The sequence below is a fragment of the Pteropus medius genome, unplaced genomic scaffold (genome assembly GCF_902729225.1).
Source record: "Pteropus medius unplaced genomic scaffold, Ma_sr-lr_union100, whole genome shotgun sequence".
Lineage (NCBI taxonomy): Eukaryota > Metazoa > Chordata > Mammalia > Chiroptera > Pteropodidae > Pteropus > Pteropus medius.
Window position 1 is genome coordinate 13,370,954 of NW_024342473.1, and position 27,303 is coordinate 13,398,256.

General features: G+C 51.5%; 1 protein-coding gene and 2 pseudogenes across 1 annotated transcript; all 3 read left to right on the plus strand.

Annotated features, from left to right (window-relative positions):
- The first annotated feature begins 1,140 nt into the window (after window positions 1-1,140).
- Window positions 1,141-26,799, plus strand: RBPMS2 (RNA binding protein, mRNA processing factor 2). Its single transcript, XM_039865306.1, has 8 exons — window positions 1,141-1,245; window positions 16,512-16,589; window positions 17,206-17,244; window positions 17,889-17,951; window positions 18,233-18,383; window positions 18,900-19,051; window positions 25,325-25,394; window positions 25,655-26,799. Exons 1-7 carry the CDS (start codon window positions 1,165-1,167, stop codon window positions 25,385-25,387), a joined length of 627 nt encoding a protein of 208 aa, XP_039721240.1. The 5' UTR covers window positions 1,141-1,164; the 3' UTR covers window positions 25,388-25,394; window positions 25,655-26,799.
- LOC120604676 (uncharacterized) lies at window positions 5,860-5,978 on the plus strand (annotated as a pseudogene).
- LOC120604710 (uncharacterized) lies at window positions 12,096-12,214 on the plus strand (annotated as a pseudogene).
- Window positions 26,800-27,303: the final 504 nt, after the last annotated feature.

The window sequence follows — 27,303 nt, forward strand, 5'->3', positions numbered from 1 at the left end:
GTAGTGAAGAGCCAAAAACTAGTGGGTTGGGAGGGAGGAGGAGGAGAGGGCAAATGAAATCTTCTCGGTCATTCGAGGTACTCTCTCCTAGGGCTAATAACCATTTGGGTCCCCAAGACTCGTATCGCCGCCCTGAGTCCTATTCAGTGACTGGGAGCGGGAAGGGAGCTTGAGATCTAAGTCCCACCCTCTGGAGCTGGAAGCCTGAGGCCAGAGAGGGGAAGTGATTTCCTCAAGGTCACGCAGCAAAACGGCGCCCAGCCGTGGCCAAAGCCCAGGTGTCCACACCTACCCTCCGCACCCCAACAGCCTCTGCTCAGGGGAGGGAGGAGAGCGCGGACCAGTTCTCGAAGGCTGGAACTGGGCGTGAAATGAGTGCGCCGGATCCTATAACCTCAGATCAGAGTACAAGGGGAGCCTACTTCCCAAAGCCGACGACCCAGGAGCCTCTCGTGTGGGGTCGCCGGGCAGGGATGCCGAGAGACGTGGGGGCGCGGGGTGCCGAGCACCCAGCTCCACTTCCCGCGGGCTGGGACTGCGCGGTGCGCGCGGCCCCTTTAAGAAAGTTCTCTGGGCGAGTTCATCAAAGTTTAAAAACTTGTATCGAGAAAGGGAAAGGGGAAAGAGGAGAGAGGGAGAGAGACGAGGGAGAGAAGGGAAAAAGCCCCGCCGGGGGCTGGCGCGCCGCGGCCCGGGCCGGGGCGAGCCCGCAGTGGGCGGCGGGGATTGGCTGCGCGTTCCCCCGGAGACTGCGAAGAGGGCGGGGGGCTGGCCGGGCCCCAGCTGAGGCCGGTTCCGGCCCCCGCCCCCCGCCACCGCCCGGCGCCCGCCCCCTCCCCCGGCGCCCGCCCCCCGCCGCCGCCGCCGCCGCGGGCACACTCGGCGGTCGCAGTGAAAAGGCGGAGGCGGCGGCCGCTCCGGCTCGGCTCCGGTTCCTAGTGCCTCCCCCGCCGCACCCCCTCCCCGCCTCCCGCACCCGCCAAACTTGATGTGACCCCAGCCCGACGCGGCGGCCGCCCTTCACCACCCCGCGCGCCCCCACCGCCACCCCGCCTCGCACCCCTGAGCGCACCGCTCACCGCGCCCCTCTCCCACCTCGCCGGGCCGGCGCCGCTCGCCCCCTCCGCGTTCCTTCCTCGCCATCCCCACCCTGGCCCCCGCACCATGAGCAACCTGAAGCCGGACGACGAGCACAGCACCAGCACCGGCACGGGCTCGGGCTCCGGCGGCACCCTGGAGGAGGAGGTGGGTCTGCGGCCCCGGGACTTGTCGGGTGAAGTGCACGCGGAGGTGGGCGGGGGAGAGGGCGCGCGGGGCCAGTCTGGCCATCGCTCCCGGCGCCTTCCCGCCGCTGCCCTTCGGCCGGGGAGGAGTAGCCCGTGTCCGGCGGGCGGGGGCGTGCGGCCTGGACTGCCCCGCCGGGCGGGCATTGTCTCCCCGCCCTCCCCGGCTCGGGGCGGGCCGCGCGCCGGCAGCCGTCCGTGCGTCCCGTGGTGGGCAAGAGGCGCCGTGGCCGCCCCACGCCTGCTGCCCTCTCGGCCCGGCTCGCTGCCCTCTTCCCAGGCGCTCCTCGCGCATGGCCGGGACTCCCGCGTCTGCTGGAAGGAACTGAGCGGGATTAGCACGGCGGGCGGGCGGCACCCTCGGTCTCTTGCCCTTTCCACCCTGACCCCTCCCCGTGACCTTGGAGGCCCGGGCCAGCCTCCCGGCATCCTTGGTTCACTAGAACTGTAGTCATGGTGGGTGGACAGGCTCCCCTCACAGCCCCAGAATCTGGGCTTTGGCAAAGAGGTCAGCGGCAATTAATTAGAGTTAGGAAGGAGATGCCTAAAGACACTTCCCGGTTTTCCTCTCTTCGGTTTTGTCCTGGCGGTCAAGCCAGGACCCCAAAGCTGGCCTAGATGGGATTCTGCAAGGAGAGGCGACATTATCTTGTCCACTGGGCATATGCTTAGAGGTGGGAGTATGAGGCGGCTTCATGAAATCACCAGCAGCTGGGTGGTTAATGGGATGGCGAAGTCGGGGAGTATGTGTGGGGAGAAGTGGTGGATATAGCTAGCTATCATTGACTAGAGACCAGGAGCTGGGCTGGCAGAGACGAAAACTGGTATGGAAAGGGGAGAGGATTCAAGGCTCCCTCGAAGGGCCTCTGGCCTCTGCTGTGTCACTCCAGGCCTAAGAGACCCTTCCTGCCGCACCGGAGCATCCTCTTGCCCAGGAAACCAAGTACTAGTTATCCACCCTGAGCTCCCTTCCCCTTGGTCTGGGGGAGAAACCGCAGAGCCCCTGGTGAGGACTGGTGTTGCTACCTCCCTCCATTCCAGTGGAGTGCCTCTGGCAGGCCGTGCTCTAGGTTTGGTGCAGAATGGCGGCAAAGGCCCACTGCTGGGCTGGGCTCTCACTGTGGGAGGGATGGTGGGAGGGTCACACTGCCAGCTCCCACTCTTAGCAATTCAGAGGCCTGCTGCCAGCCCCAGTCCACCAATGGCATGACATCTTGAGAATCTAGGTCTAGATCTCACTGTTGTCTGGGGGAGGAAGGGAGGAATACACAACTCTTCACCCAAGGGTTACAAGGAGGGCCTGACATCTGTCCACTAGTGTGGTACAGGCTCTAGTGTGGTGGGGTTGCTTTGGCTCCTGAAGGTCTTGTCCTCCTTGAACCTTGATGCCTATGGGTCCTTGGCTTTAGGGACCTTAACCCAATCCTGACTCTACTTGGTCGTTCAGAATCTCCCCCTGAGAGTTAGGGGAGGGTGACAGGGCTGCTGGTGTGTGTGGAGTCTCTGCTTGGCCTTCTGTGGCCTGAAATTGGGGGAGGGAAGCTATCACCTATAAAGCTGGGCAAGGACCCAGAAAGCCACTTCTGCTAGAGAGTTGATTCAAGCAGGGACCTCACACCACCCAAGAGGCTGGGCTAACCCTCAGACTCACTGCTTTGAAGTGGGAAGAGTGAACCATGCGGCCTGGCTAAAAAGTCTTGGAGAAGACATTTCGGGTATTGGGCACTTTTGTCGAAGTGCCTTTTCTGAAAGAAAGGGCAGAATCCTCAAGAAGTGGGATCCCTGATACTCCTTGGAGATGGAGGTGGCCACAGCACTATAGCGATTCAGAGGGTCAGTGCAACTGGTGCTGGTGAAGGGGCCTGGGTTCATGTTTACGGGTCTAAAACTGAGGGCTCTGGGGATCTCCTGAAGCCCAGTGTCTGGTCCGGTCAGGTAAATGCAAAGATTGTCCCCCCGCCACTACCCTTCTGGACAGTGGGACAAGAGCTCTCTTGCCGGGGTTCCATCTTGGATTGGTGGTTTGAGCTGGAACGGGACTTCTTCTCTTTAGCTTAAATGCCCCCTAGGCGGTCTGCAACCCCTAGGAGCCACCACCCTTGGGAAAATCTGCATTAGCAGGGGTAGTTTATTCACATGGCTGACCTAGGCTGGCTCTTCCCAGTTGACTACTAGAGATTAACTAAAGCTACTCTAGAAAACCAAGGAATCCTACTTGTCTGTCATAGACCTCACTTCCTAAAGGTGTTAGGTCACTGGAGAAAGGTGTATTTTCAAGGTTCCAGGAGGGGTTTCAGTGAGGCTATTCCTCCTTGTATAGCCTTGACTCTTGACATCTGCTCTGTATAGCCTTGACTCCTGCTTGCCCACCCTACCACTGGGCTTCATCCATATCATAGGCATTAGGTTCCTTTTCTGGACTAGGGTCATAGATACAGGTGAAAGATCACAAGACTGGGAGGTGAGAAGGACTTGCCAGGAAGTGATGGTATGTCAAAAGCAATAGCAGATAAAATAAGGGGATATCAGCAAGTGATAACAGTGGTGCCACTGAGAAGTTAGAGGTCAGCCCTGCCTTAGATGTGGCTGAGTAGAAAGTTGTTAGACCTGTGGGAGTTTGGGAAAGGCATTCCAAGAAGAAGGAATAGCGTATTTAAAAGTGGGAGTCGATAGTGGAACCACATGGCTTATTTGGCTGACTGCCAGGAGTTTGCTATGTTGCAGCATTATTGGGGGGCACATTATGAAGAGCCTGAGATCATGCAGGCTGGGGGGGAAATTGGCATTTTTTTGCCACTTGAGAAAGAGATGCATTAGAAGCTTTGATACCTTTGAAAACTAAGGAGGGCGATGAGGAGTTAAGGGGAGGGTCTACAGGAAAAGAAGTAAGTGTCCGTTTCAGTCTAGAGGATATACTCTACCCCAGGTGGGTCATGGCTGGTGGCCAAGCTCCACAAGGTGAAGTAATACATACAGCACGTGAACCTTGCTCAGGGCAGGCTTACCTCCCATGCTGCTCAACACCAGACACAAGCATGTCCTGTCTTAGTGATTCTTGAGAGAAGGCTAGATAGTTATAGTGTTTCGGGGGGTGGGGGGGGTACTTGTGGTTTGAAACATTCTATTTTGAAAATGGAGACTTTACTTTTATAATACAAGGTAATACTAAGTTACAGTAATTATTCATTTGAGGTCCTCTGAAGGGAGGGTGGTATTTGGAATCTTGGGGTCCGGGTGTTTGATTTTCTAAGACTTAAATAAGTTTTCATGTCACCTTAATGGTAAACTATAGAAAGGCAGGGATTAATGGTACTAAGGCGGTGACAGCTTGAACTGAGGATCTTAGTCCCATGCTGCCTTCCCACCTCCATCTTTGCTTGTCCATTGCATTCACTATAACTGAGCCAGGGTGACTCCTTGCAGGTCTGGAACCCCTGGGTCCATCATGTGTCCTCTAGGGGTCTCTGAGAAATCAGCCAGGTCCTTGGACCCTGGCAGGATGGGCTAGGATTAGCACTCTAGATGAGTGTGAAGGAATTCTGGGGTCCAGCATGCAACTTAAGCATCTCCCCTTTTCTTTTCTCTGCCTTTCAAAGCGTTTGACAGAATCTAGGACTTGTTGGTGCTCTGTCTGCAGGCGAGTGTGTGTGTGTGCGCATGCGGTGTGTGTGTGTGTGTGTGTGTGTGTGTAGGGAGCATCTATGTTTCTGGGCTTTTACCTGGAAACGGCCCAAGCAGATGGATCCAAGCAGATTCTGGTAGGTCAGGCTCCTCTTCTTCCTGAATGTTGTTGTGGAGGTGTTCCCACTGCTCAAATAACCTATGGGAGAGGCTGTCCTAATAATAGTAAATCCATATATAGTAGTTATAACAGGCATTGTTGTAAGCACTTTATCGTTTGAACCCCTTTAACTCTCACAGCAGCACTATGAAGTACTTAACATCATCATCACCATTTCATAAATGAGGAACAGACACAGAGGTTAGATAACTTTCATGCAGCTAATGAGTGGGTAAATTGGGATTTGAACCCAGAGTTTGCTCTTTACCACACTATACCTGCTATTCTGTTTTAGATTAGAGTTTTCGGTGAGACTTAGGGGCAGGGAGAGAAAAAGGTCCTGCAACTAAAGTTTTTGAGGCCTGAGGTTTGGGTGATGCCAGGGTCCCAATAGAGGCCCAGAGACTGGCCTCAGGCTAGTTCTCTTTGGGTTGGTAGCATCCTAGGACTAGGTGAAAGGAGCTGTCAGCCTCTACAGGAGGAGCATTTTATCACAGACATTGTTTAGATCTTGTGATAATAAAAACCAGACCAAATCAGTTTTTATTATTTTTCAGTTCCCTACAGACAATATGCCCCCTTGTTGCCTGTGTCAGGGCTGACTGACTGCCTTCACACACCCATTGGTACGCTGCTGTTTTGGGCATCTTAACTAAAGAAATTAACACTTACTCTAAAATGACTCTGTCATTTTGGGGGACCATTCTCTTGAGTCTCCTTATCTCTTCCTTCCTTGTACATGGACAACCTGAGTAGTTTGCCCCAGTTAAGAACCAGTTTCTAAATCTCATTCAAGTCTACGGCCATGCTACCCTGAACAAGCCCAATCCCATCTGATCTCAGGAGCTAAGCAGCGTCAGGCCTGGTTAGTACTTGGATGGGAGACCCCCTAGGAAGACCAGGTGCTGTAAGGCGTAAAAAATAAAAAAAAAATAAGGGATTGTAAGCTGACAAGGTCCTTGCAATCTGTGAGGTCAACCAAGGGATGCCTCGCCTAAATCAGTCAATCAATCAGTCAATCAATCTCATTCAACATTTGGACATTCTTCTCATCGCCATTTCCAGCAGGGGGCCGGTGACTTCTGCTAGTAAAGAAAGGCAAGACATGAACTTGCAGAATATTGAGGCTTTGCTCTCATGCTTTCCACCCATTTATCCTCCTGGGCCTCCAGATAATCCTGAGAGGTGGAGGAGAGGAGGAGTCTGTCCTACCTGCCCTGAAGGCTGAGCGCTTGGTCCAAGGCCAGCCGCCTCTGGTTATCCAGAGCTGAATGAGAGTGCTAGAATTCCTCTGCCATCCCCTGACTGTGGCTGCCTCAGAAGGGTGCTCACGCCCCGGCAGTGCTGTGAGATGGTAGGGCAGAGCCCATCACTGTACTTCAGAAAACATGCTGCTGTGAGGCGGGAACTGCAGGCAACCTGCGAAGCTTCATATGCCAGAACCCTGTCTACTGCCTGCCCAGGGACCAGCACAGCCTCCTTGCTTTCTGCTGCTTCCTCCTCCATCCTTAGATAGAAAGAATACGGTTGCCTCTGAGGTGTGCAAGGCTAGACAGGTGGCAATATCATTGGGGCCTACTTTCCTAAAGGGTCCACTGGTGGCTCCATCTGTGCTGGGGGCCTCTGGAGTATAGCAGGGGATGGGTGTAGTGGGAGGGTCTGCCTAGACTCATCTGCCATAGCCTATAGTCATTTATGGATGACTGAGCAGAAGCTCTTGGCTGTCACAAGTCATCAAGGCTGTATAGTTCTGAGCAAGACTTGGACTCTCAGGGAGAAAGGGCAGGGCCTGACCTAGACCAGGCATAGGATAAATGTCTGCAGTACCTAGCTCCTTGGGAAGGGCCAACCTCTCCTTCACCAAATGGGTCTTGAGCTTTCACTCAGGGGAAGGGGGGGCGATGCAAGAGAGGTTACTGGAATAGGACGTGAGACCATTTTTGAAAGCCTTTGTCACTGTGAGGACTGTGAAGAACTTCTGCCCAGACTGGTCCTTGTTCTTGGTGTATAGTTGTAGCCATACCCAAGCACAGCTTGTGATGGAGGGATCCTAATGTATTTGTGACAAGGAAGTTCCAGACCAGAATGCAGTGTCCTGGAAACAGCTTCCTTCTCTGAACAGAAACCCTCTCCCAACAGGAGTGTTACGTGCAGAAATATCTCTTGTCAGGCATCATCTGCCTTAGTCGGGTGGCGGGCAGGAGTGTTGGGCTCAGTGCTGTGTGTTCCCAGTGCGGTCTGTTCACACTGGAATAATATCACGTGGTTTAAGGATTGGAGGCATTGATTTTGGAGCTGGAGGAGGGACGTAAGCATTATCCTAGGGCAACGCTTTGAATCTTTGGGGTGGTATGTGGCAGTGGTGACAACTGCGACCCTTGCTAGGAACAGGGAGAGGCAGTAGATCTTCATTGGCTGACCACACAGCACCAGGAAGGATGGAAGGTGGGTAGCACAAAAGGGAAGGGAAGCTCACCTGGGAGGCCTCCATGCTGTGGGCCCCGTGAGCCTGCCATTCTGAATTGCCTCTGAAAGCCTTGGTCCCTGGACCCAAATGGAAAGCAGGTGCCTGGCCACAATACCAAGTCTGCATAGCACAGTTCATGCTATTTGGTTTGGTCTCCTAAATGAGGTATAGGCCCATGTGCACAGCAGGCCAGGTGTGTTTCCAAGGTGGTAAGTCTGAACCTGGGCTAGAAGTAACTTGGATTGTGGAGTCCGAAGCCCTCTTATTTGAGCACTTTACACCTGCCATTCCTGTCCCTTCCTTTAGAGAACTTTTTATCACCCCAGCCTGGTTCCCCACCCCCTACACATACACACACACACACAGTCAAAACTCTTGAACACGTTACAGGCCAAAGGAGAAGAGGCCCAACTTCCCAGGCAACTTGAACTTGACCCACAGTTCTGCCATTGGCTGGCCGGGCACCTAATCCCTGAGCTAGTTTTCTCATCTGTAAAATGGGCTAGTACTGCTCTGCCTGTCACATCAAAGGACTTCCAGGTTCACTTGCCAATGGTAACTGTGAAAGAACTGGAGACCACAAAATGCTGCCCACATGGGGCCTGAGAGCCAAGCCTGATAATATGTGATTTGAGGCTGGAATTATCAGGGGCAGACAAAACGCTGGAACGGACCCTAAGCCTGAGACTTCACACTGGGTCAGACTGTGATGTCCTTGTTGGTGTCGTAGGTGGGGGCTTCCTGAAGGGAAGCTGGGTGGAGTCCTGGCCTGGGGGCTGAGTAGCCCTGAGCTCCTTGGAGGAAGCAAGGGAAGCCCGGGGTTCTGGGAGCCTGTGCAGCTAGGTTCGCATCCACTGGCTGTATCCGCTTGCTCATTTTCCCTGTGCCCTTGTTCAGCCCTTATAAGTCCGGCGTCTGTGGGCCATGTCGCCGCATTCCATCCACCTCTCGTCAAGTGACCTCACTCAGAGGGACTTTTTCCCCCTGGGAAGGGTCAGAGTGACCTGCTAGTGCTAAGCCTAAGACTTAGGCAGAACCCAGCACCCATCTCACCCCCTGCATACATACACAAAAGGGAAAACCCTGGCCTCTGAGATCCCTGCACAGGAGGAGAGAGGGTGAGACTGCTCTGAGCTTTTTGTTTGGCAAACCCAGTATTGTCCCAGCAGAGACCCTCCTCAAACCCTCAGGCCCAGCTTGGCTCAGGGCCTGGCTTCTGACTTCTGCTGTCGCACCCTCTCGTTCTCTGTCCTCCTCTTCACCACTTTGTCTTCTCGTGGGCAGAGGGAAAGTGTTTAAACTCTGAGCAGATGGAGGGTCTTCTCCTCCATCTTCTCCTGCTTCCCTGGTATCTTAGAAGGTGGAGCGTGAAGGACCCTAAGTCCACCCCTCCTTTATTGCTGAGGCAGCGAAGGAAAGCCATGAAGCTACCTGCCTGGCTGGTGGCAGGGCTGGGACTTCAAGCTAAGCTCCCTTACAATTGGTTTGAGGCTCTTTTTCATTTGTGTCCATTTCTGAGCAGCAGGTGTTGGCTGAACAGGAAGCTGTGCCTGAGTCCCCTGTCTTGGTTCTTAATGGGGTCTCTTTCCCTTGGAGAAATCAGAGCAGAGCTAGGTATGATGATGGCTGCTGGTACAAGTTCAAAAAGGATCTTCAGTATCTTTTCATCAGGAAAGGCATAAGCTGTATATAATGCAGGCTGCATCTCATAAACCCCCATGGTCTGGCTGGTGGGGGGTGGGGCCTGGGCTCAGGCTTCCTGGGGCTACATGTGCCCAGCTTGCCTGTCCAAGGTGTGTGAGGGGCCATGCTCTAGGCTGTGCTCTCCCCACCCCTCAGTCAGTGGGGCACGAGGCTATACTCAGTTGCTGGGAGTTGGCAGTCGGTCAGTCTGTCAATCTTCCTTTTGACCTCTTATAACTAACTCTGTTTCGAACTAACCATGGGATCTACTCTCTTAGCTCAGAAGCTGAAGTCCACCTCCTTGTTCCTCACTGTCTATAAGGCTGACCTCACTGGGGTCTGAGTAGGTTAGTGGTGTGAAATCGTGGTCTGCAAAAGACCTTTGACTCATGAGCACCTGGGGACACTGGGGCTTTTTCTGACATGCTCAGTGACCACGAGCAACTCCCTGGAACCTGGGGCCTTGGTTTCCTCATCTAAAAATAAGATTTCTTCCAGCTCAAATATTCTGCATTTTGATTGCTGCTGAGGGCTGGGAGCTGGGGAAGGATGTGGGAGGGGCTTATGAGAGGCTTGTTTTTCCCTTTTTGGAACCCCCCCACCCCCACCCCTTCTCCAAGTGGTGTTTTCCATCCAGATGACACCAGGAGAGCTCACGCTAAGCAGCCACTAGGCGGGGATTTGAAGCAAGCGCATTGCTTGAACATTTTGATGGAGTGGAAAGTTGAAACGGTTTTTTCCTTTCCAAACTGAATTCTGACTTTCAGAGAGGCTGAGGGATTGCTGCAAAGAATCAATTTTCAAATATCGTGTGTATCTCTTTGGTAGGATGTTTCTCTTGCCTGGAGTCAAGTTTCTGCAGGGTATCTTCCCCTGGGTCCCAGCCCTGTGAGGCAGGGATTTGCCTAGAGGGCAGGAGTCTGTTTTCTAGGGGCGAAGGATTTATATGAGAGTGGGTGGGGGGAATGGTGGGGAGTGGCCTTAATGTTTTTTCTGCCTTAGCATCCTTTGTGGAGAAAAGTCCATCCTCCAATCAGGGGAACCTTGAATTCAGGCTGCTCTCATAAACATTACCAGGCTGGGGGGCTGAAAAAGGCTGTAGTTGTCCTTCAGAGTTAAGGGATAAGAGGGTTTTGTAGCCACGGACATACCACTGTGTTTGAAAGCAGTGTTTACCCTTTCCATTTCTGATAAGAGCTGGTACTTATGGATCCTGTCGTCCTCAGCCTTAATACTCTGCTGCTGCCCATAACTCAGAAGCTGAGTGTTTAATGCCCTGTGCAAAAAAGGTCTTTAGCATCAAAAGATTGGGACGAATTGGAGCTGCAGAGCCCTCAGCATCAGGCCTGTCCCTCCGCTTGCAGAGGAAGACACACACCTGATGAGGGCAGAGTGGCCAGATCCCAGCCTGGCCTCCAGCTGAGTGTGGGGTCCTCTTTACTGGGGGAGAAGGCCTTGTAGCCCCCACTGACCCTGTGCCCCAGTCCTGTTCTACACAGAGGCTTTGCTAGGCTGTTTTCCTCTGTGCAGAAAACCCACCCCTCTCGCTTCTCTGCCAGTCTCCTTCCCTTAATTACTACAGGACCCTCTTGAGCTGGGCCCTGTGTGTGCCCTGGGGAGGAAGGAGACCTCTGAGCACCTACTATTGAGGGAGCTGGCCTGGCTTGGGGGCAGGTCTACTCTGAGAGTGCCCAGAACCAAGAGAGGTATCCCCTTGGGCTGATAGAAAAGGTTGATCAGTATCCTGCTTGGAATCCTTTCCCACAGAAGAGTGAATTTATGCTATGAGGCTGATGCCTTAGGTGTCACTGTCACCTTGCTCCTGAAGGCTTTTGTTTGATTTCATTTTTTTCTGAAGATCTTTAAACAGATTTCAGTTTATCTGATGGAAGAACATCACTGACACCGATATGAATTAGTTTGTCAGAGCCCCTTCTTCCTACTTCTCTTTTCTTTATAAACAGTGAATTCTTACCTCTGGGCTGGGGAGGACTGCAGGGTGGGGAGAAAAACCTGGATGATGGCCTGCAGATTTCCCCTTCCTATCCTGAAGGAAAGGGCTGGGCAGTCCCAGGAGCCTGGGTCCTCAGTCATGCTGGGATTAGAAAGTGTGGTTGAGAGGCTCCTTCTCCAGGGACCTCAAGAATAAGGCTGAGGGTGGGGAACCACCTCTTCTTGTGCCTCTCAGGTGCTGCCCTTCTCTGTGCCTCCCCTAGAGCACTGTGGGTGAGATTCAGGGACCTCCTTGGTTGAGGAGGTGTGGAGCAGTCAGAGGTGGTTGGGAACCCTCAGGCATTCTAGGTCTACTACCAGCTGGAGGGAAAGAGCCCAGGAACACACAGCAAAGACTTAGACAACTTCAGGAAGTCTGCTGACCAGTGATAGCTTGTGGACTTAGCAGAAGGAGCTGGACCTCCCCCAATCCCCTCTCTCCCAGCAACTTCAGAGGAGAGATGGGCAGCAGGACTTGTGTAAGGGAAAAGATGCCTCAGGAGCCCCCAAAGCCTTCTTGGACAGGGGACCCAGTTGGCCAAAAGGCCTCTTGGTTCTCCTAGGTAGGCCTGGTTCTGGCTAAGACGTCCAGCAAGGCTGAGTCTGCTCCTGACTGCCATGAAGGCCACACAGCCATGTCTGTGATGTCTTGTATGGGGACACCTCTCTGGCCAAGTTCCTTTCCGTGTTGAATTTGGTGCTTTCAGTGTGTTCCATCTGAAGAGCTGTTCCTCGACATGTTTCTTCTTTCATTGATTCCTAAGGATTCCCCATCCATTCCTCATTTCTCCCCCAGTACTCGCTCTACCCCTTTCCAAATGTGTCTTTCAACTGTCTAGCACTGTCTGCTCATACTTGCCCTGAAGATAACCATTTGAAAAGGATTGTGGTCTACGGTCCTGCTTCCCTGAACAAGCCCGATCCCATCTGATCTTGGAAGCTAAGAAGGGTCGGGCCTGGTTAGTACATGAATGGGAGACCACCTAGGAAAACCAAGTGCTATAGGCATAAAAAAATAGAAAAATAAGGGATTGTAAGCTGACAAAGTCTTTGCAATCTGTGAGGTCAACCAAGGGTTGCCTTGCCTAAAAAATTAAAAAATAATAAAATAAAAAGGATTGTCATTGCTTTCCATGTTTCAGGACAGGAAGGAGATAATCACTTGGGTTGTCTGGATACTTCTGGGAAAAGGGTGAGTGTATGGAAGGAGAAGGGCCAGGTAAACAAGTTTAGTGACTTCCAGCAGCCTAGGATTATGGGAACCACCCCTTATGTCCTCTTTAAATACTGAAAACATTTTTGTGTTGAATTCTTATAATAAGAATAGGCAGGACATGGGTTCTTTGGTTGATCTTTCCATCTTGGCATCAACCAGCTGTTGGTGTCTGAATCCGTGTCTGAATTCATCTCTTTAATAAATATTGAGCCCTATTGCTAGAAGGTGGCACCAGTAAGTGGCATGGGAAGAGTTGTCTCTCATGCCGGCCTGCGACACAGGACTAGTTGGCCAGGCTTTGGCGAGGTGACTGCCCCTGCCATCCCCAAAGGATCCCGACTGTGCCACCAGCTTGCTTTGTCATCTTCTTATTCCGAGCCTAGCTTTCTCATCTATAAAATGAGGATGTTAAACTAGCCGATCTCCACGGTGCCTTCCACTTTGGACATTACTCCCCGGGAAAAAGGAAAACTAAAGAATCCAGTGACCGCCTGAGGTCACCTCACCCACGTTGCCAGTTTTAGACTGACCTGGACCAGACCACGCCTCATTGGGCATTTATAAATAAATGGCTCATAAGACCTGATAGGTGAGGTTTTTGTGCAGGTAAAACACTGATTACAGGAGCCTTCAGTGAACATGTACTTTGTTGAGCCTCCTATGTGCTGGACAGAGAGTAAGGTGAACTCTTCATCCTGGAGGTAGATGGTATCCATGTTGTACAGATAAAGAAAGTGAGATTTGGAGAGAGGAAGCATCTTCCCCAAGCCAAGCTTAAAGCTAGAGTGCAAACTGCAGCCTAACTAAAGCCCATCGTCTTTCCCATTTATGGCATCACTGCTGCACTGGGCCACATCTGTCTCTGATGGGAGTTTCTCTGGAGGGACCGAGGTGTGTCGAGATGGTAGAGATCCAAGTGTCGAGGCATCTTGGAGGGTAGGAAAGTTTTGAGACCTGGCTCCCATCTCTGGGGTTTTATAAGAGTCCAGGTGAGGGGTAAGCTTAGGAAGGTGGAAACTATAGAAGGCAGGGAGTCCCAAGGGCTCCTCTAGGACTTTAGAGGAAGGAAAGGGGAGTGAGGTAATAGAGGCCCTGAAGGATGGGTCCCCTTCAGTTAAAGAACGAGAAAGGGGTGGGCTGAGGGGCAGCATGGGCAGCTGTCTTGAGAGAATATTTAGTCCTCTTAAAGTGTAACTGACCAGCCTGTTAAGCTCATGCTTCCCTCCACCCTGGTTTGCCAGTTTCTTCTTGTTCAGTCCCCATCACTCCAGCTTTGCTGTCATCCTAAACAAGTACCTAGGAAAGGGACTGACTACTGAATGGATATATGGCAACACTTTAACCACCCCTGGGGCTAACAAAGCCACCCAAGTGCCACTCCCTCTGTCCTGACAGCCAGATGAATTGCTGGTAGAACAGATAGCTGAGTCAGGGTACCTAGGTCTTAGCCTAAGCTGAGGCCTCAGTTTCCCTATCTGCACAAGGGGATATGCAGGGTGCCCGTTATCTGCCATGATCAAGTAAAACCCAGGAGGAGTAGTGATGGTCAGGCTTCCTGTGACTTAAACCTCCCAAACTTTGCTTTCAACAAAGGGTCTGTGACTTGGCAGACAGAGACCTACCACCTAATCCGTAACTGCCTTGGCCTCAACTTATTTCCTGAGAAGTGGCCAGGGACAGGATGGCCTTTTGAACACTTTAAAACCTAAAAGAAGGAAACCAGAGGAAAAGGCTGGAAACAAGGAACTGAGCTGGGAATGAGGGAAAGATCCCCTATACTCCCCTCCCCAACCCAAGCAGGAAGCTTCGTGCTGAGAACTTGCCATTTAAGGGGGCCTCTGGGGAGATCTGGCCAGAAAGGAGCCATTTGAGGAAGAGTTTAAAATTAGCACGGGTAAAATGGGTGGTCCCTGGGGAGAACTGAGGCAGAGCTTTCTGTGGGGCAGCTCGGGCTCTGCGTCTTTGACCCCAGACCACGTCCCGTCATCCCAGGGAAGAAGTAGTGATCCAGGTCTACCCAGCAGGGAACTGGCTGGCTTGCACTCTTTCAGCCCATTCTCTGGGAGTGGGCTGGGTGCCCAAGTCCTGGCACCCAGAAGCAAGTATTGTTTCTACCAGACCAGATGACTAGTCAGAAAACATGGGCTTTGAGTCTCAGATCTGCTGCCTTTAAAGAAAAGCTGTGTGACCTGAGTGAGTCACTTCCATTGGGAATTTACATGGAAATTAGAGGCCTTTCCATCGAAGGGCAGAGGTTGTAGAGGTTGATGGCCCTTTGGCATCCAGAAGCTCAGTTAAGCCTGCCCTGGAGCCTCACTGTCCAATTTGTACCAGGCTGGGAGCAGAGCTGTGTATACAGGGATGCAGAGCTGCCAGGGGCTGTGACGTGTACAGAACCTTCACCCCACGCCTGGGAGCAGAGGCGTGTCTGGTTAGGGAAGACATGGCTAAAGTGGGAAGATGCGTCCTAAATGGCAAGGGTATCCTTTTTGGTAAAAACTCACGTGAGAGAAGAAGCTTGTCCTTACCCATTTTTTATCAGCTATGGGCTGGGAATTATTCTTTTGGGACTGGGGGTGGGGACACAGTTACCAGCAGCTATCAATGCTGGTTTCCTTTGTCATTGCTGGTTCTGTTGTTAGGTATGTGAGTGTGTGTGTGTGTGTGTGTGTGTCTGTGTGTGTCTGTGTCTGTGTGTGTATGTCTGTCTGTGTGTTGGGTGTAACATTGCTTGGCTGCTCCAGGTTCCTCATTCAAGCCAGTGTCTCTAAAAAAGCTGTTGCTTAGATTCAACAGGCCATCACTAGAGCACAAAGAGAGTTCTTGTGCCTTTGGAGAAGGGGATGTAGCCAACTCTAGGGTATCTAAATGCTTTCAAGAATGGCCACATGGTGGGGTAGATGGAGGCATGAGAACTTTTTCTTAAACTGGCAGTGATGAATTGAGAAGACCTCTGCTTAGCATCGTGGTATGAGATGCAGCTCAGAGGAGGAGGCATCTGTGGTGGGAATCTCCACTCATTTGGATTTTTTCACTATCAGGAAGCCACAGTTTCAAAATGGATTTTTAATGAATCTAAACTATGGAAAGTCTTCCCTCCCTCAATATGAATATTGGCTGATCTGGGCTTGCTAGTTTAGCGTTGGATGCCAGCAGCATTTAATTAGTGGTAGTGAATTAGGAAGTGTATCTGCCACCCCTCTTGTGGACCTCACATGCAGTTCAGGTGATCGGGTTTAGCTAGAGTCACAAGATGGACATCTGGCGTTTAGACCTGGCTTTACTACCAACTTGTAACCATGTTGAGGGCATGGCTCGTAACTTATAGCATCATCTACCTCACTTGAAGCTAGCAAGATCCTACTCATTCTTCAAATCCCAGCATAATTGTTCCATCTCTGATTTCTTACCCAGGTCCCTTATTCAGTAAACATTTCATACCTGCACCACACTAGGAGCTAGGCATAGAGGCAAGAATACAACACATTCCCTGCTATTGAAGCGCCTACATATAATATCAGAAGCAGTAGGAGATGGATGAGAAAGTGGTCAGCCCTCTGTTGAAATTCCTCCATGGTGTGGCCTAGGACTTATGTTCTATTTACCTCTTTGCCTCTCCCCTAGACCAGACAGAGCCTCTCAATCTGGGGTACATGGTAGCTGCTGAAAAGTATAATCATTTTAACTTGTGCATTATGAACTTGGTGGGTAAGACTGCATAGCTTGCCTCATATCAGAGGGATCCTTGATCTGAAAAGGGGACCTTGATCTGTGCACTTATTAAACAGGGCTCGCTCCCCTTGAAGCTATTCAAGAGTTGACAGTCTTGCACAGAGCTGCTCAGCATGTGCTTGTCGAGTGACACCTGCAGGATGAACCTAGAGAAAGGGAAGTGTACAGAAACGGCTTTGAAAAATTAAATGGTAGGAAACTGAGTGTTCATTTGCTTCAGCCTCTAAAGGAGGCCCAGGAAATACTGAATTCCTCCCTCAACTCTGGAAAGATTCCAGTTCCTTCCTCAATTCAGGAAGGGCCATCATCCCTGTCCTCTGTCAGCCTGCCTCTGACCACTGTGGTCTCTGTCCCCAGGTCCGGACACTGTTTGTCAGTGGCCTCCCTGTGGACATTAAACCCAGAGAACTCTACTTGCTCTTCAGGCCATTCAAGGTGAGTCTGGGCCCAGCCACCCACGGGCGGAGCCTAGGACAGAGGAGAAGCATCATGAATGAATCTCTGATCTGGATTGGGCAGCAGGAGGACGTAGGGCAGTGTATCTGAAACTATGATTGCAGACCTGGCTCTCTGTCCTAGTTCTGCTAATTCACACTTTGCTTCCTGTCTGTTGATTGCTTAGCCTGTCCGAGCCTCTTGTTTCCTCATCTGTAAAGAGAAGGCATAGAGGATCTCAGTAGATTTTGCCATATAAGTAATCTTTGAGATTCAGTGTAGCCTTTTCTTTTTGCAGATGAGAAAACTTAAAAAGGTAAGGTCTCTGCATCTGGATTATAAGCTATCAGAGCAAATGAGAGTTTATGCATGAAATGATGACTGCTACCGCGTGATGCCCACCCATGTGTTAGAGCATGTGATAGAGAACACAGGGTGGAGAGCGCCCAGCAGTGGTGGAGGTCATAGTGGGTCGACTGTGGGGGGAGGAGGGGCGAAAAGTGCGAGAATGACACAGGCAAGCACTGGGGAAAGGTGGGGTGATGTGGAGGGGGGTGGCTGGGACAGCACAGCAAAGGCTCTAATCTTCCCCTTTAATGAGCACCTCTCTTTGCAGGGGTATGAAGGGTCCCTGATCAAGCTCACGTCAAGACAGGTAATTTCTCTCCAAGGTTTTTCTTCTAGCCCAGACCAACTGCTGAGCTTGGAACTAAGCCTGTTGCCTTTTCCTCACTCTTGAGGCATTCAGCAGCTGAGACTTGTTCCCTGTCATCCTGTTTCTGTCCTGGGCTGACAAAACAGCTGCTGTCACAGGTCCCCTCTTACCAGTCAGCTCCTAGTCCTCCCTCTTTGGTTCTTGAGAAGCCACAGCCTGGTCCAAAGCTGAGGAGCATAGTAGTGGTGGCTGGGCTCTGGCTCCCGATGCCAGAAACCATTTAGGGTCTGGACTGAACTTTGGCAAAATGAAATTAGAGAAGTTTCAGCCTGTTGCCCCTTATACTTGATATATTGGAGTCCCCTTTTTTCCTGGAGAAAACACTGGAACTTACTTTTAATTACCTTCATGCATTCAAAAAAAGGAAAAGGCTACTGAACAGGTGATGCTTATTGCAGTAGGATAAAGCTCTATTGGCATCATTTCCTGCAATGTGGTACCTGGGTGGGAGACTTTTGGTGTACAAGAATCTTCTTTTCCAGCTGAACATAAGAAAGAAAGGCAAGAGCTGCTTTTTTTTTTTTTTGGACGGGGAGATAGAATGTTGGTAGAGATGCAAGGGTGTTCTCTCTTTTTCCTACTAGCCTGTTGGTTTTGTGATCTTTGACAGCCGGGCAGGAGCAGAAGCCGCCAAGAATGCATTGAATGTGAGTAGATGAAGGACATGTCTTTCTCTGGCCCACAGACCTCCAGTGTCACTGTTCTGTCTTCTGCTAACCTTTCCCCACTTCACACCCAAGGAAAAGGGCCCACAGACATACCTTATTTCCCAGCCGCCCTGAAGAAGAGTCTTTGCCTGTGCTGTCTTGGCCCGTGTGGGTGAGAGTCAGGCAGGTCATTCTGGGGGCCCTTCTGTACCCATCGTAGTAGACAGTCTGGGTCCTACAGAGTAAAGTCTTTCCCTTCCCTTCCTTTCCTTCCGGTGTAGGGTATTCGCTTTGATCCCGAGAACCCACAGACCCTGAGGCTAGAGTTTGCCAAAGCCAACACCAAGATGGCCAAGAACAAGCTAATGGCTACACCAAATCCCGCCAGCGCTCACCCCGCCCTAGGAGCACACTTCATCGCACGGGACCCCTGTGAGTGGCACTCAGAGCTGTCGATGCTGCCCTTGTACTTGTCCTGAGCTGGAGGCCCCCAGTGGGGTTGCATACCGAGAGCAGATGCTGAAGTTCTCATTGAAGGAATCAGTCTTGCCTGCCTGCCCTGTTTTCCAGGAGGCTTCTTGCACTCACAGCCACCTATCTCCGCAGGCTCCACGCTTCCTTCCTCCCCGGCAGCCTTTGATGGAACTTAGAAAGACTGAGCTCCTGTGCTGTCAGCTTTGCCCAGCTTCCCTGAAGCCTCCTCTGATTTTTCTTGGTTGAGATGAGTGGAGGCCCATCTGAGAGTTTCTCAAAGCAGACAAGATGCTCATGTGCCAGGCCAAGTTAACATGGCTTCTTTCCGTGGTCTTGTGGTTTTTGAGGGGAGTCTGGCCTGAATGGGGAGCTTATGCTTCAACCATAGTGCTGGGTTCCCTTTTCTGTTTGGAATGGGGCGGCAGAAGGGGAGACCAGTGTTCTGACAATGGGGGCTGTTGTCTCCCTTTGTAGATGACCTGATGGGGGCTGCTCTGATCCCCACATCCCCAGAGGCCTGGGCTCCCTACCCCCTGTACACCACAGAGCTGACCCCAGCCATCTCACATGCTGCATTCACCTACCCAGCTGCCACAGCTGCTGCTGCCGCTGCCCTACATGCTCAGGTAAGCTCTCTGTCTGGGAGAGAAGCAGGAAGGGGAAGAATGAAAGCTCTAAGTTGGTCAGACTTTATACCTACCTGGCCTCCAGGCCACTCATGTCTCCAGAGCTATAGGAGAACTGTTCTTTTCACTGATAGAACCCTTAGAGTTTGGGCTCTGGCAGAGGGGATGGAGAGCACACGCTCTGAGGCCATGTCCAGGACACAGGGCAGAGTCCTGAGAGAGACCCAGCCGTGGTTCCACCGCCCCCTGAACACCGCTGCACTGCACTACGTTCTGCCTGTGACCACAAAACCACAATGCGGATCCCCACCTGAGTGGCCTCCGGAGCCAGGCCACCTGCCCCTGCCTCCTCCTGTCTATGAACCTGAGAAAGCTCTTAAAGATTTCTTGCCTTGATTTTTTTGCTCATCAGGAAAAGGAGACAATATCTTCCTTCGGGTTGCTGTGAGAGTTAAATGTTGGTACGTGAGAGGTGCTAGAACTGTACTTGGAAAAAACATCCTGCGTGTTCCTGTTTTCATGAAGCCCGGCTGCTCTGCCTTGTGAACCTGTGCTGGGGTGGGAAAGAGGGAGTGAGCCCTTCCAGGAGAGAGTCAGGGAGGGTAGAGCTGGGCCAGGAGGGCTCTGTGCTCACTGAGTGCATGCCGGGTGCTTGAGGGACAGACGAGTAGGTGGTCAGATACCAGCCCATTCCTATGAGGCAATGACAGGACGCTGCCAGCTGTATGGACAGGATGGTGCCAGCTCTACGGACAGAGCACTGCCAGGTAGCACAGGAGGGCTGAGGAACAGTGGTCAGCTCACCATGGCCTCTGATCAGTGGAGAAGAGCACCCTGGCCAGGGCGTGCTGTGCTGTTGAGAGGGAGAGAACAGAGGCTGCCCGGACTTGGCCAGGGCAGTGGAAGGGCATGAGGAGGAAAAGGAAATGAGAAGCCAGGAAGGGAGAGTTCACAGGAACTAGAAGCTGAGGTGGGAGGAGTCGGGTGCTCTGGCCGAGGACTAAGTTCTTGTCCATCCCAGGTCTTCTGAAAGGCTTAGTGACATCTGGGTTGCCCAGTTCCAAGGCGGAAGTTTCAGATTATGGGGCTACTACCGTAGCAGACCATTTCTCCCTGTCAGGGGCATTCTCCCTGGCGATGACAGCCTTAGAGTGCACTGAGGGCAGAAGTGTGGTTGAACTTGGTGCTGTCCCGCAGCTGCATGCCACAGACAGCTGGAAAACTACTGGGGGTAGGAAGGTGGTAAAGATCTTCCCCTGGAGGGAAATGTTTGAGTATTTACCACAAGCCAGGGTCAGTGGTGGGCATAGAGCATGAGGAGAGGAGACTGTCCCCATTATCTCTGCCCTGGCACAGTGTGGAAGGCAGGCAGATACATGGTGCTCTCGGCCAATCAGGAAGTTTAACTGCAGAGCCTGCAAAGCCTTGCTGGCCTCCTCGCCTCTGATCCCAGCTTTGCCATCAGCTAGCTACCTGATCTTTGGCAAGTGGCTTTACCTCTAGACCTCCATGTCCTCATCTGTAAAATGAGAGGGTTAGAGCAGATCAGGTGAGAGATTCTGTCATATCTGCTCTAAGATGCTAAGCCATGACAGTGACAAGACAGAAGTTGAGAGCCAGGGACAGTTGGCCAATTCATAAGGAAAGGTGCCTCTGCCCTTCTTGGGGGGCCCCCAGCTGGCTGGGAATGTGTGCTGCTACCTGCCCCTGAGGGCTGCATGCCCTCCTATTCTCTTCCTTTGCAGCTTCCTCCCACCCTCCCCACACCCTGTCCAGCTGCCTTGGTCCAAATCCCAGCTCTCTCTTTTAACACCTGTTTGACCTTGGTCAAGTTACTTAACCTCTCTGTGTCTCATTTTCTTTGTGGAATGGTAATAATCATACCTACTTTAGGGTTGCACAGAGGGAGGGCTATAGAAGTGCCAGTTATCATGGCTATTATTTAATATCACTGTTGTCTAGTTTCCCTAACCGGGTCCTCTCTGAGGCTGGAGGCCTCATTGTGCCTGAGTTCCTGTCTTCTGGCTTCCCAGGGAAGAGGATGAAAAATAGTGGTGTTTTAGGAGAGGCAAGAGATTGGACTACATAGTAACTAATTCTGTCTCTGCTTCTCAAGCTCTTTGGAAAGCCATGTCCTCAACAGTAAAACATAATGTTAGGTTCAAATGCAGTTAATAGACACACAAGCATTTTTCAGGTAGTAGCATTTTCTCTTTTCCTTCCAAGAGCCACCATCCTGCCACCCTGACAATGCTGCCCCAGAAGCAGAGGCTGAAAATGCCTAAATAAAATGGACAGTGTCACTCCTAAGGGGATTATTCTCAACCCGGAGGACCAACAGAAAAACAGTCTTTCTGTGCCTGGGGGCAAGGAGGCGACTTGGAAAGAAGGTGGCAGCTAAGAAACAAGAGGGGATAAAAAGCAGTTCTTCCTTTTGCCACCCCAGTGGGCACATCCCGACTGCCTGCCCTTTGCCAGTAGCTCAGCCTGAGCCACAGGAAACAGACCTGCAGGAAGAGGGAGATAGTTCGTCCCACTCTGTCTTGGCACAAGGTCATCTTTTTCGACCTTTCGATCCTCTTGGTAGAATCCCCTCTCTTAAGAGGGTGAGGCACTCAATAGATGTGGATGGCAGGGGCACACTGGGGTCTGGCACAAAAAGCAGGGATTCTCCACATCCCCTTGTGTCCTGGGGTCCTCCCAGACTGGGCGTCGTTTCCCACTTCAGCCTGAGGAGATGGGGGTCTCGCTGTGGCTCTTTTCTCCTTTAAACTGGCTCAGCCACTTACTGATGACCTTAAAGTTACATGAGCTCCTTTGCCTCTTACCTGAGTAGTAGAATGGTAATAGCATCAACTTCAGAGTTTTTTCGAGGCTTAAATTAACTTAATACATGAAAACTACTTAGAACAGCACTTAGTACATACTGAGCGCTTCATAAGCATCAGCTATTAGAGGTCTGCGTTTATGGAAAAAAATGGACAGCAGATTTTTTTCTCTTTTTCGCTTATTGTCCTGCTCCCCAGAAAATCACTACTTTTAGTCCTTAGACTTGGTAGGTAGTAGGGTCCATAGGTATAAATCTTTTATAAAAATTAACTCACTCTATATATATATGTATGTATATGTATATATATGTGTACATATATGTGTGTATATATGTATGTATATATGTGTATGTGTGTGTGTGTGTGTGTGTGTATATATATATATATATATATACACTTAATCTTTTTAAAACTTAAATATCAGGACATTTTCCCATGTTAGTAAATGTAGATCTGTATTCTGGATACCTGACCAGCCCACCATTGTGTATGTCCAGCTCCCTGTAGGTGGCAAGTAGGTTGTTTACACAATTTTTTTTTTTTTTTTTTTTTGCTACAGATAGGCTGTGCAGCAACAGACGCCCTTGTTCACACCTCTCTGGACACCTGTCCTACTTGTTTTCCTTATCACAAATTCCTAAAACTGTTACAAGGTCAAAGTGTAGACTTGCCAATCTGGGATAAGTAAGACTGGGTATTGTTTTAATTGACCTTCTGGTGAGCAAGACTCCCATATTTATTGGCTATTCATATTTCTTCTTGAATGAGTTCATTCCTTTGCCCACTTCTTGGTGTATTTTCTCAGTCCCAAGAAGTGAGAAAGGACTAAGTTCATGACCCCTCTGTTTTGATGCCGGTCCTCTCGGAACCTAATTCATTCTAGATGCCCATGGGCTTGTCCCTGTGGGGTGGCCTCTCAGGACCTCACATCTCCTGTGAACACCTAGAGACCCTGAGACGGGACCGGCTGCTTACTCCCTGATGTGCTTGAACTGACCCCTGGGCCTGGGGGTCTCTTGTTCTGAGCTGGGACAGGAATGGACTGTGCTTCTTTAGAGCAATGGTCCCTAACCTTTTTGGCACCAGGGACCAGTGCTCCTATGAGAATCTAATGCCAGATAACCTGAGGTGGAGCTGAGGCGGTGATGCTAGCGCTGGGGAGCGGCTGCAAATACAGATGAAGCTTCGCTCGTTCACCTCCTGTGTGCCTACAGGCCTAACAGGCCTCAGACCATACTGGTTCATGGCCCAGGGGTAGGGGACCCCTGCTTTAGAGGACCTGGATCACTGGCCTATACCAGATGTCTGAGGGAAGCGGTAATGCAGCCCCTAGAGTAATTCTATTAACTTCAGGGAAATGCCATCTCAAACTCAGAAATGGGGTCTTTCCTGTACCTCCTCCCTGAAGAGGGGGCCTGCTCATCTCAGGCTAGGAGCAAAGCTGCTGCTTTGGAGGCAGGCGTGCCAGTACTGTGGAGAAAGTGGGGCTGGATGAGGCAGGCTCTCTGAAGGAGCCCTTAAGCAGCTGCAGGAGGCCTCCGGAGTCCCTCCCACTCTCATCCGATGTTCTCCCCTCCTCCAGGCGCACAGGGCACCCAGCTTATCAGGCACTTCCTTGCTGGGGGTGGGGGTGAGGGCGGGGACTGCTCTAGCTGGAGACTGGGTGAAGGGTGGTAGTCAGGACCCACTAGGGGATTCCCGGAGCTGGGCCACAGGCTTATCTGGTAACAGCACTTATCTGGTAGCAGCTGGTTTCCTCGTTGTCCTTCTTGTTGAATGAGCTGTAGTGTCCAGCCAGGCTTCCAGCTGAGAGGGCATCCATGGCTCAGCAAAGTGGGGGAAGGGCTTCCTCCCACTCAGCTGTCAGCTGGGAAGGAAGGGAACAGCTTCCAGATGTTTAGAAGGCAGGAGAGAAGAGATCTGGCAGCCCCTGGGCTGGACAGCTCGAAGGCAAGATGCTCTTGACCCTTTCTGTGTGGCTTGGGCTTAATTAAGGTAGTTCTAGCTGTTTGGAATCAACTGTGTCCTGGTGACAGCAGCGCCATATCCTTGGAGCCCAGGGAAGATCTTGGTGTTGGTCAGGTGACCTAAGACTTGGCCCTGCTATATGTTATTTGCCAAGCATCTTGGCATCTTAGATGACCAGCCCCTGACTTCTTTCTGAGCATGTGGTGGTCAGAGCTCTGTGCTGTGTGAAACAGCACCTAGAATTTGGAGTGGGGGCACAGGAGTGAGTTCTCAGGAGCTTCTATCAGTCCCAGATGGCCTGGCATTGCTTGAGATCTTCTCTGCTTCCCCAGGAGGCGGGGATTCCAGGCAGCCAAGTGGGTAACGGGGTCCGACGGCTGCCGCTCCAAGAAACTTGTCTGCCGCTGCTCATTCTACACCTCTCGTGTGCCAGCCCTTCCTTTCCTAAGGGGACCCTGGGCTCCCCTCTCTGGGTAATCCACACCCATCACCCAGGGTCCTGTGATGCCCTGCCGCCACCCTCACGCGGGCAGTCATGGGTCAGGCTAGGGCAGATGTGCTGTCTGTGACTAGGGCAGGTGGCCTACCCTGCAATCTTGGCTTGGCACCCAGCGTAGCTTACCGTCAGATGACTGGCCCATGGGGAAGGGGGTGCAAGACACTCCCTGACCAGTCTCTGGGAATCCTGCTTTGGGGCTACTGTTCTGTGGGGCCTCCTGGCAAGTACGGGGGTTTGGCACGTGCTGGGGTTTCAGTAGCTGCCAGGCCCCCATTCGAGGACTCGGCTCATAGGTTACAAATTTCTAGACGTAGGAGTCTTGTAATGAAGGGAACAAGAGGGATGGAGAAGTAGAAACAGCGAAGATGCAGCAGTTGGGTCTCGTAATGGCTTAGAGAATCATACAAGGACAGGACCACTGTCTGGCATCCTTCTCCTTGGAGGCCACACCAACTTTACTGTCTAATGTTTTTACATTTTGTCTTATCTGATCATAACTGTTCATGACTTAATCATCTCTAGCCTATAGCTGGATGAGGACACTGAGACTCAAAGAATTGGAACAAAAATGTATTGGGTTCATTCTCCTGATGTTAGGAATTCCATGGTCTCCCAGTAAAGTGGGGAGGGCAGGGCAGGTCGTTGGCACAAATGCCCACGAATGCCAAGATTCCACCTGTTGCAATCGTGTATGTCCAGGGCAAGCTGGCACATTCCAGTTGCCCTAGTGGAGTATAAAACACCTTTGTAACCATTCTCTCCTTTGAACCTTCACCCTGTGGAGGAGGCAGGTCAGGTGGGACTCTCCTGTTTTCAGGATGAAGAAACTGATGCCTAGAGGTGAGTAACTGGCCCAGTATCCACCAGTCAGTGACAGAACCAGGACTCCAACAGGGACACCGAAAGCCATGTTTACAGGGCTCCGCGGTCAAGGGAAGGGACTGCACAGCTAGCTCCTGACATCGGCTTCTCTTGCAGGTGCGCTGGTACCCTTCCTCTGACACCACCCAGCAAGGATGGAAATATCGTCAGTTCTGTTAGTTCTTCAGTAAGTATTGGCTCAGAGGTCCAAGGCGAATGTCCTAGACCTGGGCTTCCTGCAGGGCCGCTATTCCACCCTCTGCCTGAGTCCCAGAGCCCGCAGATGCTGAGCCTCCACTTGAGCTTGTGCACTGGGCACTCTGGCTGGGTTTTTCCTCTTCTCCCACCCCTCTCAACCTGTTTTGCAGCCCCCTCACGACGGGAAGGCCTGGGTTCAGCCCTAGTCCTATGCCTCTGCTCACGGCCACCTCTCTCCCCTCCCTCCAGGTCTTGTTACCGCAGCTTGAAGCCCCTGCCCCGCTGGGGAGGAAGCTGCCCTGAGCTTCCACTGTCCCCAGGCGGCCTGTGGAGAGCTGATGCTTCCCTCCAAAGACTGTGAATTTTAAGCCTAACTCAGTGGACTGTTTCCTGTTTCCTTTCTGTCCTCTTCCTCAGCCCCGTCCTGCCCCAGAGCCCTTCTCCAAGGCCTCACGGGAGGATTCAGGGGCCTTTTCACTGGGACGCCCAGACCCAGCTCAGAGGCCTCACTGGGACCTAGCAAGGCTTGACCTCTGGTCCAAACTTGCTTCTGTAGCTGCACCTCAGAGAAACGAGGCATTTGATTTTGCATGTTTTCTGGCATGAATTAAGACACTTAAACTTGTGTATATGTGAGTGTACAGTTTGTTCTCACATTGTGTCACCATAGCAACAGGTCCTGGCCACTAATGGTTCATCATTCCCGGTCCCTCTCTTCACACCCCTCCCCTACACCCACCTTGCTTCAGTGAGGCCCGAGCCCTGTAGCCACTTCCACTATGTGCACCCCCTCCCCACTACACCCCACACTTACAGGCTAAACAGCAACGACCACCCAACAAAGATAGTATTTTCTTTTTCATTTCAAATCAGGGTCTTCTACTTCCTCCTCCTCAGATGGGCCAACAACTGTTAAGAACACCCTTTCTCTGCCCTTTTTGCTTACCTCTCCACAGCTACCCCACCCCTGCCATTGCTCCTCATTCTTTCCAAACTTCGAAACCAACCAAAAAGTGAAAGTATTTTTGTACCCTGTGTAACAAAATATTTATGCATCATAAAGGATTTTTTTGTGTGTGTGCAATTAATTATTAAAGAGACCTTGTTCGCTCTGTCAGATAAGTTTAATGTTTAGTTTGAGGCATGAAGAAGAAAAGGGTTTCCATTCTCCAGCCATGAGCCTTTGTGTCAGGCGTGAGTTGAAGAAAAATGAAGGAAAAATTGTGCAATTTTTTTGTTTCATGAACACATCAGTGCTTTGCCTTTGGCCACAGCTGTGGCTGTCTTGCCGTTTTCAGACTTGGGAGACGAGGTGGCTGTTGTAATTGCTGATCCTGTGAGAATGTGAAACTGGATAATATATGAAATGCAAAATAAAAAATCATCCAAAGGAACTGCTCTCTGCCCTTTGCTTCCATGGGATGTAGACCGCTGTTGGGAGGGCATAACTAGAAGACAGATGTTGAGAGTTCAGGGGGCAAGAAGGTGAAGTGGGCCCCGGCTTGAGCACTCTGTAGCCTCTTCCTTCTTCCCACTTTTTTGTTACTGAGGTCTGAAGGAGAAGTGACTTGCCAAGGGCCATGCAGTGGGGCGTCATACCTGTCAGCCCTCCCTGTGTTGAATTCATTCACTTTATCTTTCTGAATTAAGGCTAGGACCAGAGATTCTCTGCATGCATCCAGAATAAGCACACAAAGGGGACCTTCATTTTCTTGGTGCTATATTTAGTTGACTTAACCCTTCATGGCCTGTGCTATTTCAGGCCCATTAGTAGAGAAGGACTGTGGTTTGGGAGGTTGGGCTCCTTGCAGCGTCCTTGGTGCATATCTTGGGAGGCCGTGGTAGAGGGAAAGAGAGGACCCAGGCATCTGGCCCAGTAAGGGTTAAGTCCACCTTTC